The sequence below is a fragment of the Natator depressus genome, chromosome 11, assembly GCF_965152275.1.
Source record: "Natator depressus isolate rNatDep1 chromosome 11, rNatDep2.hap1, whole genome shotgun sequence".
Taxonomy (NCBI): Eukaryota; Metazoa; Chordata; order Testudines; family Cheloniidae; genus Natator; species Natator depressus.
In genome coordinates, this window is record NC_134244.1 from 62,721,160 (window position 1) to 62,734,702 (window position 13,543).

At 41.0% G+C, this 13,543-nt stretch overlaps 1 protein-coding gene across 1 annotated transcript in view; it reads left to right on the forward strand.

Moving 5' to 3' along the window:
* The window catches only part of CREB1 (cAMP responsive element binding protein 1), a 46,406-nt gene extending 38,915 nt beyond the window's left edge, over positions 1–7,491 (forward strand). The window contains exon 8 of the mRNA XM_074968018.1: positions 838–7,491. Within this exon, the coding sequence (XP_074824119.1) occupies positions 838–982 (145 nt within the window). The 3' untranslated portion in view covers positions 983–7,491. The remainder of the gene's footprint in view (positions 1–837) is intronic.
* Positions 7,492–13,543: the final 6,052 nt, after the last annotated feature.

A 13,543-nucleotide genomic window follows, 5' to 3' on the forward strand; every position in this document is an offset into this window, starting at 1 on the left:
CTTTGTTATTGCTTCAGGATGCACTTAGTTTGGCACTGTTGAGGTATTTTTCATTGATGCTCTTAGCATTCTGGTACCAGCACTGCACTTAGAGGGCTGGCATCTGAGTTAGGGGGCTTCAGCACCAGTTTTTACAAAGCAGCCCTGTGGCTTACTGTATTGAAGCTTACTTCATCACTTTTTGGTCCCTGTATTATTGATACAATAGACACTGGTAAGATGAGTGTATTGTGTCCATGTGGTTGCTAAGATTGAAATGCTGTAATATTAAGTGCTGTGATATGAACAGTGTCAGTAAAATGAGGGCATTGTTAGCAAGGTTTGGTACAGGTAGAGGACAAATACACGAGTGCCTTAAGTATAGCTTCTGTTGCATCAGGTAAACAAAGCTAAACGTTTTTTTATCACTGCTGTCACTATTCAGTTGTGCCATAGCAAATGGATGGGTTTACTAGAAAGATGAACATTGCTCTTATACAGGGTTTTTACTCATCTTAACCCTTATTGTAGAACCCAGTGAAATTGTAGCACTCAACACAAAGGCCGCCATAGTTACGATACTGTTCAGAGTCACGTTCTAAACCAGGCAGAATTTTGTTAGTGTTTATTTGGTGCTACTTATATATTGGAGTGATCCTTGTGATTTTGATATGTTCATGATTTGAGATGTAAATCATTATATACTTAATTTCTTCCTGAATTACAAATACCTCTAATTCTACAGCCAGGTTCTGAAAACACTGATACTGTTTTGGCCGTTTGACCTGAACAATCAAGCTCAAAAGCAGCTCATGGTCTCAAATGTTCTGGGTTTGAATGGCCTTTTTTGCTTTACAGGGAAGCAGCACGTGAGTGTCGCAGGAAGAAGAAGGAATATGTGAAATGTCTAGAAAACCGAGTGGCTGTGCTTGAAAACCAAAACAAGACACTGATTGAGGAGCTGAAAGCACTTAAGGACCTTTACTGCCACAAATCAGATTAATTTTGGATCCCATTTTCACTTGTCAAGGTGGGATAGAGACTGGTTTTGCCCACAACCAGAAAGACAAAGTAAACTTTTTATTTTCTAAACATTTCTTTTTTTTCTATGCGCGAAACTGCCTGAAAGCAACTACAGAATTTAATTCGTCTGTGCTTTGCATTAAACTGTGAATGTTCAAACACTTGCCTCCACTTCTCCTCCTAAGAGATTATTTTCATCACAACTATCCTGAGCGTGAAAAAGAAGAAGAAGAAGAAAATACTTCTTTCTCATGCCCCCCATCATTTTCAAGGAGTAATAATGTTCATTTGTGAAGACTTGTGGGGGAGGAGGTTCTTTTGTATGATTTCAAGAGTTTGTGCTGACCTCTTTTGATTGCCTTAGGGACAGAATCACCCTCATCCTCTTGGCCTGAAGTACTTTGTGGACCACATATATATAAAAGTAGGTATGGTGCGATGAAGAAGCAATGGTTGCCAAATTGATACATATTCATTATAAACAATACAAATATATGGCTGAGTGGCATGCCAGACGAAGGGAGCTCCATATACAGATTCTTAGTATGGAGAGAAAATTATTAAATTAGCCCAGAAGGCTTTTTGGTGCGTCATCTGTAATCTCTCCGCCTTCTAGATTGATAAAAGCTTCTCCATACCTCAGATACCATTTAATTGAAACTAGCTCCATTATTTGTCAGTTGTTGCTTCTTGCAGTAGGTGTATGTATGTGTGTCTGTGTGTTCAATATTTTGAATACACTAAAAGAAATTACCAGCTGAGTGAAGCATCTTGATATTGGATGGGAAATGAACTCAAAGTACACAAAGGTAACATAGAACAGCTTTTGTTTAGAAGATAGTTACATAGTAAACAAGAGTAATGCTTAAAGCCCTACCTGTTTTTATCCAAGACAACTATATCACCAACTCCATGTATAAATTCACTGATGAACATGGAATTCCTCTGAATGTCTCAGCTGTACTCAAACAAGTAGGTTATCTGCATTACTTTTATGTTGAACACTGGTTTCCTACATTCTTTTTCAAACCCTGAGGCCTCCCTCTATACTTAAAATTCATCTTTGTAAGACAACTTCAAATATGAGGACTACAAATGTGACTAAATATTCCCTATTGAATCCACTTTTAGCAGACTTTTAGGGTGAGAACTGTGTTTGGGGGAAATATTGACTATGAACCTGCCCATCCTAACCATAAATGTACATAATTTATTCAGTGGATGGTTTTAATGTAAAGGGCCAGATCCAGCAGATACTTTACTTATTGAGTAAAGTTACTCACATGCGTCAAACATTTGCAGGATCAGGCCCTTGAGTATGCACTGAGGGCATAGCTATTTTTCCCAGAAATACATGGCAAGAAACAGTAGATGTATCATGTTAAAAACAGTGAACGCTGTACTCAACATTAGGATTTCCATTGTGTGTCAAAAAGAATCATGTTAGTTTGTGTATTGGCCCTTTAAAGCCAGACTGTGATGTTTTAACTTGGTCATTTGATGAAATAAGTTTGCTCTGGATCTCAGGTCCTGGTTATTATTTCAAGCTTTGTGTATATAGACATACACACAAGACTATGGTCTGTACTAATACCTAGGCTATCTAAGTATTAGCTAATATTTTCTCCTGTTCACTCAGTCTGTTTAAGGTAAAATTTCAATTTAAGATCCTTTTAAATGGTGAAACAGCCAAGATGGCATTATAATAAAAGACACTGAGAGGACTGTAAGCAATCGACTCAAACAGCTGTAAGCAGTATTAAAAGTTCTGGCTTTCTTATTTGAAAGGGCATTCGGTTTCCAAGAGGTTTAGGAAAGAGCATTATTATTTCATCTTGGGTCAGAGATAACTTCAGGTCAAGTTTTGTTTGTATGTCAAATTAAACAAAACTGGAACATGAGTATCAGGATTGTGAAAGGATAAGTTTTCAAATCTAAGATTGTCAAATAGTTTTTATACATGGCCTATTTTTATCTGCAGTAGAGGAGTGATTTTCCTTTTGTATTTTATTTTTTTTAAATTTAGAGGTCACTTTATGAGTTTAGTGATGCAAACTTAAAGAAAGCCCCCAAATTCTCAAATGTGCTTTTATTAAAATTTGCAGATTCTTAAAGATGGAGAATACATATATTGGAGTGAATTTGTGCCCCCCACTCTAGATAAATAGCTTACTATAAATGCATGGTATTTTCTCAGAATTAGTGCTAGAAGCAGAATTCCTGATGATACTGCAGGAGTGGACTACTGATTGCCTCATTTAAACAATTATATGTAATAACTCCAGCTCTGAGAATTAAAAAAGCTGTAAATACTCTACATGAAGCAGGGTTTTTCTCACTACAGAACCATCCACTTGCAAAAACTTGGGTTTTGTGGTGAACCTGCATGAAATTAGTTGATGATCTCAGATCTGTTCCTTTTAGATAATTGGCACTAATTAGCACCTTTGTTAATATTCTCTCAGCAGAGAGAGACAAAGAACTGAATAGGCTGTGGAGACTGAACTGTTAGCCCCAGAGGTGCTCCTTCCAGGACAAAGTGGAATCATATTCACTGGGCAGTGTGGGAAAGCTCCCATTGCTAATGTCCGTGCTGTACATGTCCTGTGGATAGGCTCTTCAGGGTTAACAATCCAGACCCTCATCAGCATTAAGGTCGCACACACAAAAATTGAGCCTTCTAAACTACCCAAAGATCAACAAGAATCTTTATTTTTGTGCGCAGCATTGAGGATTTGGGGACTTGGATTTCTTTAATGGAAATGAAACAAGTCAAGAATAAAAATTATCATATTAGACCAAGTACAGGGCTGGCTGATTTTACCAGTTTATGCTTTAGTATTCACATTGGCCAAAAAGGGAAAGAAAAAGACAATACAGGAATCCAGTAACAAATAGCAAGGTGTTGGGGGTAGTCAGCTTTTATAACTTAGGGCCATTTTGCTGTAGAACAGAAATTCTGCTGAAACTAAATGGGAGGCTTGTTTTAGATCTCACGGTTGTGAGTTTTCAAGCGTTAATAGCCTGGTTTAACTGAAGAGAGGGTTAGAAAGGGCTAGATCCATTATGTTCATAATAAATAAGAATTGATTTCAAATATAATTTTTGTAATGTCATTATTTTTCAAAACAAAGGCACCAACCAGGCAGTTAAGATATTGTCAGAGGTGCTCTCTTAATTTAGATATTCTTGGAAAAAATACATATGTATAATATGTACATATATATATATATATATATACACACACAGTATATAATCTACAGCTCTGAGAGCTTTTAAGTCAGGAATGCTGAGTATTATAGTATATTGAGGTCAGAAACAATTTTTACTTTTGTGTGTGTGTGAGTGTGTGCGCACGCTTACATTTTCAGTAGGTTTGGGCTACATTATTCAGGCGCTTATTATTGATTTTTTTTGTGTGTGCTGTTGTTCAGTTACCCATTTTAAAGGATTTTATTTCATCCTTCAAAGCTATTGTGTTTTTCTTAGATGGAGATTTTGAAATAATGTAAACAATTGTTTAAAAACTCCCCCCCCCAAAATTATTCACTTTTGTGCTTTGTCTCTTTGGCAGCTATAAAACAAAGGCAAAAATAATTGGAAGGGGTTTTACTAAGAAACCACCGGTAAGACTTTTTTTTTTTCTCATGGTGTAGGGGCTATGCATTTTTATTTGACCAATGATTTCACCAGATTTGGATAGTTGCCAGCAGCATTGCTAGTATCTGAAAGCACAATTCCAGCCAGTCATGCTCTTCAGGACAAAGTCATCTGTAGGCTTTTGGTTGTTCTATGGTTTGTCTTTGTGTCTCAGACCTACTGGCTTGTCTGGTACTAAATGTTGACCAGAAAGGTGGTGGGGTGTTTGGAACCATACAAAGACTCAGGAAAAAATAAAGGTTAATTTAACAAGGACAAACCACCCTATACATAACATTTCTGATCTAAATTTGTACTACCGTTTTTTAATCTGGGCTTCCAGTAGACAGCAGCTGCAGGCAGTCATCTGTTAATTAAAACTGGTCTCTGCTTATTTTTAAAACAGATAGCCAGTGCTTTTTGCAAGTTAAAGCAAGAACAAGTCTACACTTTAAAGTGAGTTCATTATCAGTGGTCACAAACCTGTGGCAGTTATAGGAAGGTTTCTCTGCGTTTCTGAGATCCTGTTTGTATTGCCATTTTTTGCCCTGAGAACAGAGTTCGTGACATAACATTCGCCAATGACCTAAAGGAAAGGTTGTATATTTATTTTTGTTACGTGATATGCTTTGTAAATGTTTGATAAAATGTGCACTTTTACAAAAAGAAAAAAAGCTTAGAGCAATTGGATATTCGCTTTGCTTGAGAAGCTCCCTGACATGATTATTACAGACCTACTACCTGTTTGTGACTCTCACTCCTCTCCACAAATCTGTTGACTCTTTCATGAAGAGCTTTCAGCATGAAGCCTGTTAGCACGTGACTTTCAGCAGGTGCTACTTCAAAATGGCAAGGGATCTGAACTGGCAGTACCAAAAGGCTAAATACCCGGGTGTAATGTAAGGGATCCCATTCTGTCACTTAGGAACACATACTGGATGAATGTTAAATTATTTTTAGACAAAACAGAACTAGTTCAAAGAACTCAAGTGAGAAAGGGGAATTAATTTGGAAGGAAAACTGAAACCTTTTCAGTCACGTTAGTCCCCTGTCCCCAGTTTGAGATCTAGCTGCACATTTCCGGAGCTGCATACCAGGAAAACAAATGCAAAAAGATTTACAGATTCTAGGCACCAGGAAATGGAGGTGCATCTAATGATAACTCTCCCGTTCAGCTTTAAAAAAAAAAGGACAGCTAACTCTCTTTTGCAGTGGCAATGAGGGGAATTAATGACTTAGCTATACCCTGAATCCTTGTAATGTAAGCTTTTCAAATGTCCTGTACATTCACGGTTTGTGTGGACTGTAACTAAGGACTGGTTTCCTTGATCTTCTGAATTTGCTAGTTATAAAAGATACTGATCCGAGAGGGACCTGAACGTATCATAAAGCTGAGCTAGGCTGGGAAGATTCAAACCAATATACAAACAGGGTCCAGCTGGCATTTGCTCAGGGTAGGTTCAGCTCTGTTGATGGATGTAGCTTCAATATTTCTGTATTTTTAGGGAAGAGGGACCAGATTCGATTTGTAAAAAGGGTTTGTATTTCAGGTTTTTCATCTTGCAGTGTTTTTTGTAAGTGTATTTAAATCATAGCCTATGAAGAGAATTGAACAGGCAAATTTGCCTAGCACAAATTAAAGACCTTGACCTGTCTACATTCTGGTACTGCAAGTGCAGGTCCCGGCTGCACTTTTTGGCTCACTATATAAGATGGTAATTTTAGATCTCATTCTCACCAGCAAGAAATAGGGAAAGTTTACTGTCCTCAGGAGACATACATTGGGCAGGGAAGAGGGTGGGGGAAGGGAGGCTAATGATCCAAGGTTAGCACGTTTAACGTAAGCTGACCGTTTGCTGTACTTGTGACTTGGAAGCATACTGTTATCGAAATCAGTTCCTTGAGTCTCAGCCTCCGGCAGCATTTCTATGAAGTAAGGGGAAAGCTGGGATAACACGCAGTGGGGTAACCAACCAGAAAAGGGCCTTGTGCCCATCGGCCATCTGCAAATGGTTATGGTTAAGAATCGGCGACAGCAGGGTGCTCTGCCCAAATTATATCTTATCCAGGTGCCACTCCATTTTGTGTGTGTAATGAAATTATTTATATTTAAAAAAGAAATAAAATTATAGAACTGCAAATTTGTATGAAATTTATCACTCTACTGCTTGTATGGATTTTCTGTGGTGAGGAAGGGAAGGGGCAGAGCGAGGTGGTAACTAGCAACTGCTCCCACACACCCCCCACAGACTTGTCCACATATCAGTTGTTCATGTCAAAAATAAATCATTTCTAGGCCAGATTTATAATTTGAAATGTTTTTAGAACAATATTTTTCAGGGAGGTTTCTAGAGCAAGGATTATTATTAACTATGGTTATTATTTTTTAATTTAAGATGGAGAGGGTAAAGCTCACCTCACCCCGTGTCTGATCCTTTACCCAAAACTATCAGCACAAAACAGGGTATTTCAGCCTTAACTCCAGCATTTCTGTGGGAGTTAAATTACTAAACAAAGAAACCTTGATGCGGGAAATAAGTTCCTATTACAATTCCCTACATTCTAGAAACATCCCTGCTTTAATTTTTTTTTTACTTAATCTTTTTGTGCTTTATCTGTGTTTAAAAAAAAATTGTACTGAGTTATAATGCGTTTTATTAACACTATGTACATATTAGCTGCTTTGTGTTTCAGAATGGTAGTAATTGCTTTGTATATTAAAGTGATCCTTGTGAATTTGTGAATTATTGTCATAAAGAAGTGCTTTTTCTTACTGTAACCTTTGTGGTATAAACTGTCATAAATCCCTTTTTACACAAACATTGATGTGCAGTCACATAAACATGCTTTTAAAAACTCTACAAAGTCTCTTTTTTGTGGAGTGGGTTCCATTTAGACTGTGTTGGGGGAAGCTACAAAGCAGCTACAAAGCAGTTAGGTAAGAAGTTAGCCATATTTGATCAGAACAATGGTCTGTCTAATCCTGTATCCTCTATCTCACAGTAGCTGTTTCAGAGGGAGATGCAAGAAATCCTGCTGTAGGCTGTTATGGGATAACCTGCCAATAGGGAAAGTTTCTTCCTAGCTTAATTCATTAGTTTAAGTTAATTAGAGATTGGTTTCTATCCTGAAGTACAAGGTTTTATATTCCTTCCAAAAAAAAAAAAAACGGGACCTTTTGATTTATTTTTAATCCTCTGCTATTTTCTCTCTTTCTAAGGGTCTAATCCTTTTTTTGAAACCTACCGTCATGGTGGCAGTGAGTTCTGTGGAATAATTGTGTGTTGTATGGAAAAGGTATTTCCTTTTATCGGGTTTAAATTTGTTGCCTTTCAGTGTATTGAACATCCCGTTGTAAACCCTATACTATTGTTTTAATCTAGCACTATCCAAAGTAGTAATAGAGAGACAAGGTGGATGAGGTCATATCTTTTATTGGACTAGCTTCTGTTGGTGAGAGAGACAAGCTTTCAAGCTGAAGAAGAGCTCTGTGTAAGCTCAAAAGCTTGTCTACTTCATCCACAGAGGTTGGTCCAATAAAAGATATGACCTCACCCATCTTGTGTCTCTAATATCCTGGGACCATCATGGCTAAAATACTGCAAAGTAATAATGTGTGGCAGGTCAAAATGCAGGGAGGCACTGCGATCATGCAAAGATCGTGACTGGGTTGTAATCTACAAATCAGGTCAAACAGTGGGGGTAAAAGCCAGTGGACCAAATCCAGCACTGCCGTAAGCAGATGCCTCTCCATTAAGGTCACTGGAGTGCAGTGAAGTCCTCCATCCCCTTTCTATGGCTGGTTTTCAGTGACCACCTAATTTCTTAATGGAACATTTTTCTTTTGAAAATCCACCATCCCATCTAGGAGAGGGTGACACCAGGGCTTACCCTCTCATGAGTACTGAAGTAAAACTTGGCTCGAATTTCATCGTGAAGGAAGTCAGGTAACACTATACCATATAAAGGTAGTGGTGGGAACTGCGAGGCCACATGATGGTAACTTTGTTTAGCATGCTGCAGAAATGCTACTACAGTTACATAGTTTTTGCTGGCAAAAATATTAAAATTGTATCCGTGTCACATGTCTTTGCCGTTGCTTTCCTGAGTAGAATGGGTCTTTTGTCCTGACTGAAAAATACTTGCACAAGATGCAGTTTTTTCCCTATGTTAAGGCCAAATTCTGTCCTCAGTTTTAGCCACACCACCTTATTGAAAACAGCTGCCTGGACGTAGCAGAGAATAGAATTTGGTCCTTATGGTGTAAATATTTTTAAGCATCTTCTTAGTGTTAATGATAATGCAAACAAGTTCACTCCTTTATTAAATGTCACACGCTGGAAGATTTCAGTAACGGTCCCAAGACTTCATAGCAATGAATCCTGGTCAATATCCTGACCACCTCCCTGGCCTGGATCCTATGGTTTTAACTGACCAGGAATTTCCTAATGGAATATTTATTTGTCTTTTTAAAATTCATTACCCCATCAATGGGAGTGTTACAGTAAGAGTCCCCGTGCAACCACGTACTTACGTAAAACTCCCGTTGACTTCAATCAGACTCCTATGGTGACACACATGGGAGTCTTGCACAAGTAAAACGAGTCAGATTTCATCCTGAAATCCAAGTGTGTGCCGTAAACACTTAACACAAAGAAGAAACCAAAGATGTGTTCACCTGGGATTATGTAACTGTGTATGTTCCTGCTGTCATCCATTCTATTACAATGCTCGTGCACAGACTGATGTACCCAAAAGACATCCATATTGACTTCTGCAGTGCTAGGGGGGAAAGCAGCAACATAAAATTTGTCAATGGAATCTGATTACTTTACAAAACACGTAGTAAACGGTATTGCTAAAATGAATAATTGGGATCTATTAATAATCTAATACCAATCTTCAGATTACAGAATGGAATCAGTCAATTGTCCTAGATTCCAGATTTTCTTAATCTCACACAGGATGTGTTGAATCCTGAGGTCCCTTCTCAGAGCCCTCACAGGGCTTAATATTTTTGTATGTAATGAAAATCAAAACCATACTCATCCACTTTCCCTTTAGTTCCTTTGGCTCTATTGGCTAAATATTTGGGGGAGTTTTTTTCTTTCTTTTCACTTGTTTTTAATTTCTAAACATGATAGCTCTTTAAATAGAATTAACTGTTTATGTCTCTTGTTTTTTTAACCATCTGCTATGCTCATGACACTTTAAAGTGTTAACTGCTAAATTGATTGAATTGTCTTTTTCTTTTACACATTCTTTACTCTGCATTAACTTGAATCTTTCACTTTTGTTACTTTTTTAAACACTTTTCTATTTCAACTGATTCTTTTTCTCTGCATTTTATTTTTGTCTACCAGTTTTCTCACAGGTCTGGATGGGGCCAAAATACCATTAACTCTTCCACCAGGAGACTTGTATGGCACCTGTGTTCTCTTTTGCTATTTGCTAGCTCACCTGTGCAACTTAATTTGAAAGCAAAACGGGTCCCCTTAATGGATGAGCCATTCAGCTCCTTTGGATACATGGTTGCCAGGGTCCATCCAAACTGTAAAAAGCAGTTTTATTCTTACCAGCCATTCTGTACAAGTGGCATTGTTAGGTTCCCTTATTGTCATTTCTTAATGATGTCCCTATCAAATATGTTGGGCTTACAGTGGGGAAAAAAATCCTTTTGTTAAGTTCAAGTTGGGAATCTGAAAAGCAGGTTGCTTTCCTGCACCTCACAATCAGAAATAATAGTTGTGTAGGACAAATTGTCATCAATCACACACACACGCCCCGCCCCCGTAAGCCTGTTGCCTCAAAAGGGCATTCCCAGGAGTAACCCAGCAGAGCGCAGTAAGCGTGTGGCTGATACGAATGGAATCCACCACCACGTCTTGCCTAAAGAGTAAAACTATGGGGGGGGGGGAGGGGTTGTAACTAAAGCCAGCAGCTGTGACTCTGAACACACCCAAGGAGCACATGTGTTAAGAAAGTAGGTGCTGATTTCATGCGGGTGGTTTTCAGCAGAAATGCATGTATACTTTATGCACATACGTTCCAGCCACTGGTCCTAACAAAGCCACCAGATTCTCTGTGGATTCCTACAGCCGGTTTACCCTTTACTGCTAATGGGTGGGCAATCGTCTATTACAGTAGTTCTCAAACTGCAGGTCACAACCCCAAAGTAGGTCATGACCCTGTTTTAATGGGGTCGCCAAGGCTGGCGATAGACTTGCTGGGGCCCAAGTCTGAGCCCCACCGCCTGGGGCCAAAGCCCAAGGGCTTCAGCCCTGGGCTGCAGGGCTCAGGCTTTGGCTTCAGCCCTGTGCAGCGGTGCTCAGGTCACAGGCCCCCCCCATCCAGGGCTGAAGCCCTGGGGCTTTGGTTTTGGCTCCCATCCTGCCCATGGCGGCCGGGGTCAGGCTTCAGTCCCCTGTCCTGGGGTCGTGTAGTAATTTGTGTTGTCAGAATGGAGTTGTGGTGCAATGCAGTTTGAGAGCGTCTGGTCTATTAAGAAAACACCTCAAATTCAGTCAATTATTTCCTTGGACTGCTGCTGGCTGTCAAATTAGTTACCATCTTCTGTGTAAGAAGAATTGAGATAAGCTAGGGAGATATTTCCTAAGACGAGCAATGTATGCGCTGGATCTCAGACTGGCTGTCTGATAAACTATGGTTGTTCTCTGTAACAGGGTAGCTGGTCCCTTCCATGAAATCAGACCCAACTTTCCTGCCTAGGGGCACTGACAGAGTCCAGAACCGAGAGTGCAGGATGCTCAGAGATGGATGCCCTGAAGGAGAGTTCAGAACTCAGACTCCTGAGACGGAGTTCAGAAGAAGTGCAGAGCTGGGCTGAGAGCTACACGGGCAGGGATGCCTCCGAAGGAGAGAGTGGTCAGCGTTCCCTGGTTGAGCAGCGGAGCCAGATCAGGCTGGTGAAAGCAAAAGGCAGAAAGGCAGTCGGGGTCACCTACAAACTTCCCCAGGCCAGAGAGGGCTGAAAGTGGCAGAGGAAGATGCCTGTTGGCTCCCTGAGCCGGAGAGCTGAAGGCTGAGGAACGATGAAGGAGTGAGACAGCTGATGTCTCTGGGCAAGAACTAGACTTAGACCTGAGAATGAAACCGGAAGCACAGAGAAGCACCCCAGCTAGACGGGGTGAGCGACCACAGAGCAGTACCTGGAGCGTGGTGAGAGATGCTGGAGCTGTACTATAGGGGCGGTTGTAGGCATGGCGAGAGACGTCGGAGCTGTACAGGATAGACTGTTGGGACTTGAAAGATTGACTGCACTATTTAGACTGTGCGGGGGAGGGTTAGATTACGGTTGTGGGATTTTTTTTGTAATAAATTAACGCTGCAGAGGGCTATTTATACCTGGAAACAAAGGCCTGGCGTTAATGGAGATGCTGGAAGAAAGGAGAAAGTGAGGCAGGTGCACCAGTTGTACTACGGCCTGCCACAGGAGGGCTCCCCAGGAGAAAGGTCACCATATGACAGCCTCAAACAAAGGCAGGGGGTCAGGGAGGTAGCCAAAATGAGTTGTGTATTAATCTCTGTATGGTTAAGTTCAGTCCGTCACTGTCCTTTTTAATTTCTTTACACTTAAAAGTTACTCTCATCCCACGAGCAAAGAAGCAACCCCTGTGTGGATATGTGTTCTGGGTGGCTTCTTATTGCCTCCCACATCCAATTTAAAGGGGAGGGAATTCAACCACATCACTTCCCTCCTCCCCAAATAGCCTGCAGTGAGGTTAGCTGAGTGAGCAGCATGCAGCTGCGGGGGGGCGGACGGCCGGGACAGGAGAGAACAGCAGTAAGCTCTAACTAGACACAGCAGCAGCGTGAGTGATGCAGCACAAACTCCACTCAACAAACAGATGGCAAAGTTGCAAAGACACACACACACACACACGGAGCGTGAGTGCAGCCTGTGCGGGTGATGAGGACAGCAAAATGCTCTCGCTGCTTCTCATCCTCAGAAAACGTATTTTGGCACCAAGGAACACAGAAGGTTCCTGTCTGGTTCTGAGCCTCTTCCTTCCCTCCGGGGACAAGTTTCTGATCTGAGCTCCGCTTTGCAATCGTGGGTGAACTGACTGACACACGTTTCTGCGCCAAGGCTGCCAATGAAAAGTTGTCACGTGTATCAGTTTCTTTGCAGTAGGCACTGAAAAGCAGTGGTGCCCCACGCTACGCTCTGAAGGAGAGCAAACAAGCCACCTGTACCCTTCCCAGAGTGCAGTATACTGATATGCAACAGCTAAGCTGACCTGGGCAGGCAATTCAGCTCTTTCCTCTGGTAAGTACAAGGAAAATGAGAGAGGGTGACAGCTTTCATTCTCAGAGGCTGTTCGGCCTGGAGCAGTCAGGGCTCTCAGGAGTTGAAGTACAGTTCAGCAGCATCTTTCATGGGCCTTGGCTCCCATTTGCCATTTCGCTGCACCTCGTGTAGTCACTAACGCCAATGCAAAGTGAGCGCAAAGCACAGCCGAATCAGAATGGCCGTATTTCAGGCTCCCTTTGCCATGCGAAGAACTGCACAAGGTGCAGGGAAACAGAGAATCAGGCCCTTGGTGAACAGACCTCGCTTTTCCCAGTATGAACACAGAGCTGGATGGAGTAGCACTTTACACACAGATGTTGCACTTGCTAGCCACTACGTAACTTGTTTTGTTTCTGCTAGATCAGCATTTCTGCTACGGCTGACCACAAATCCCCTAGCATCATCTGGGACGCCATTAACTCTTCTTCCTGGGTTGGAGCCCAGAGCACATGAATTCAGCCCCCTTTTCTGTTCCACCATAGCAGATAAGGGAAGCTGGACCATTACAACCCTCTGATTTCATTGTAGGCTCTGGGAGGAGATGCATTGAAGTGGGAAACCCTTTGTTGCAAGTTGTTAAATAATAAG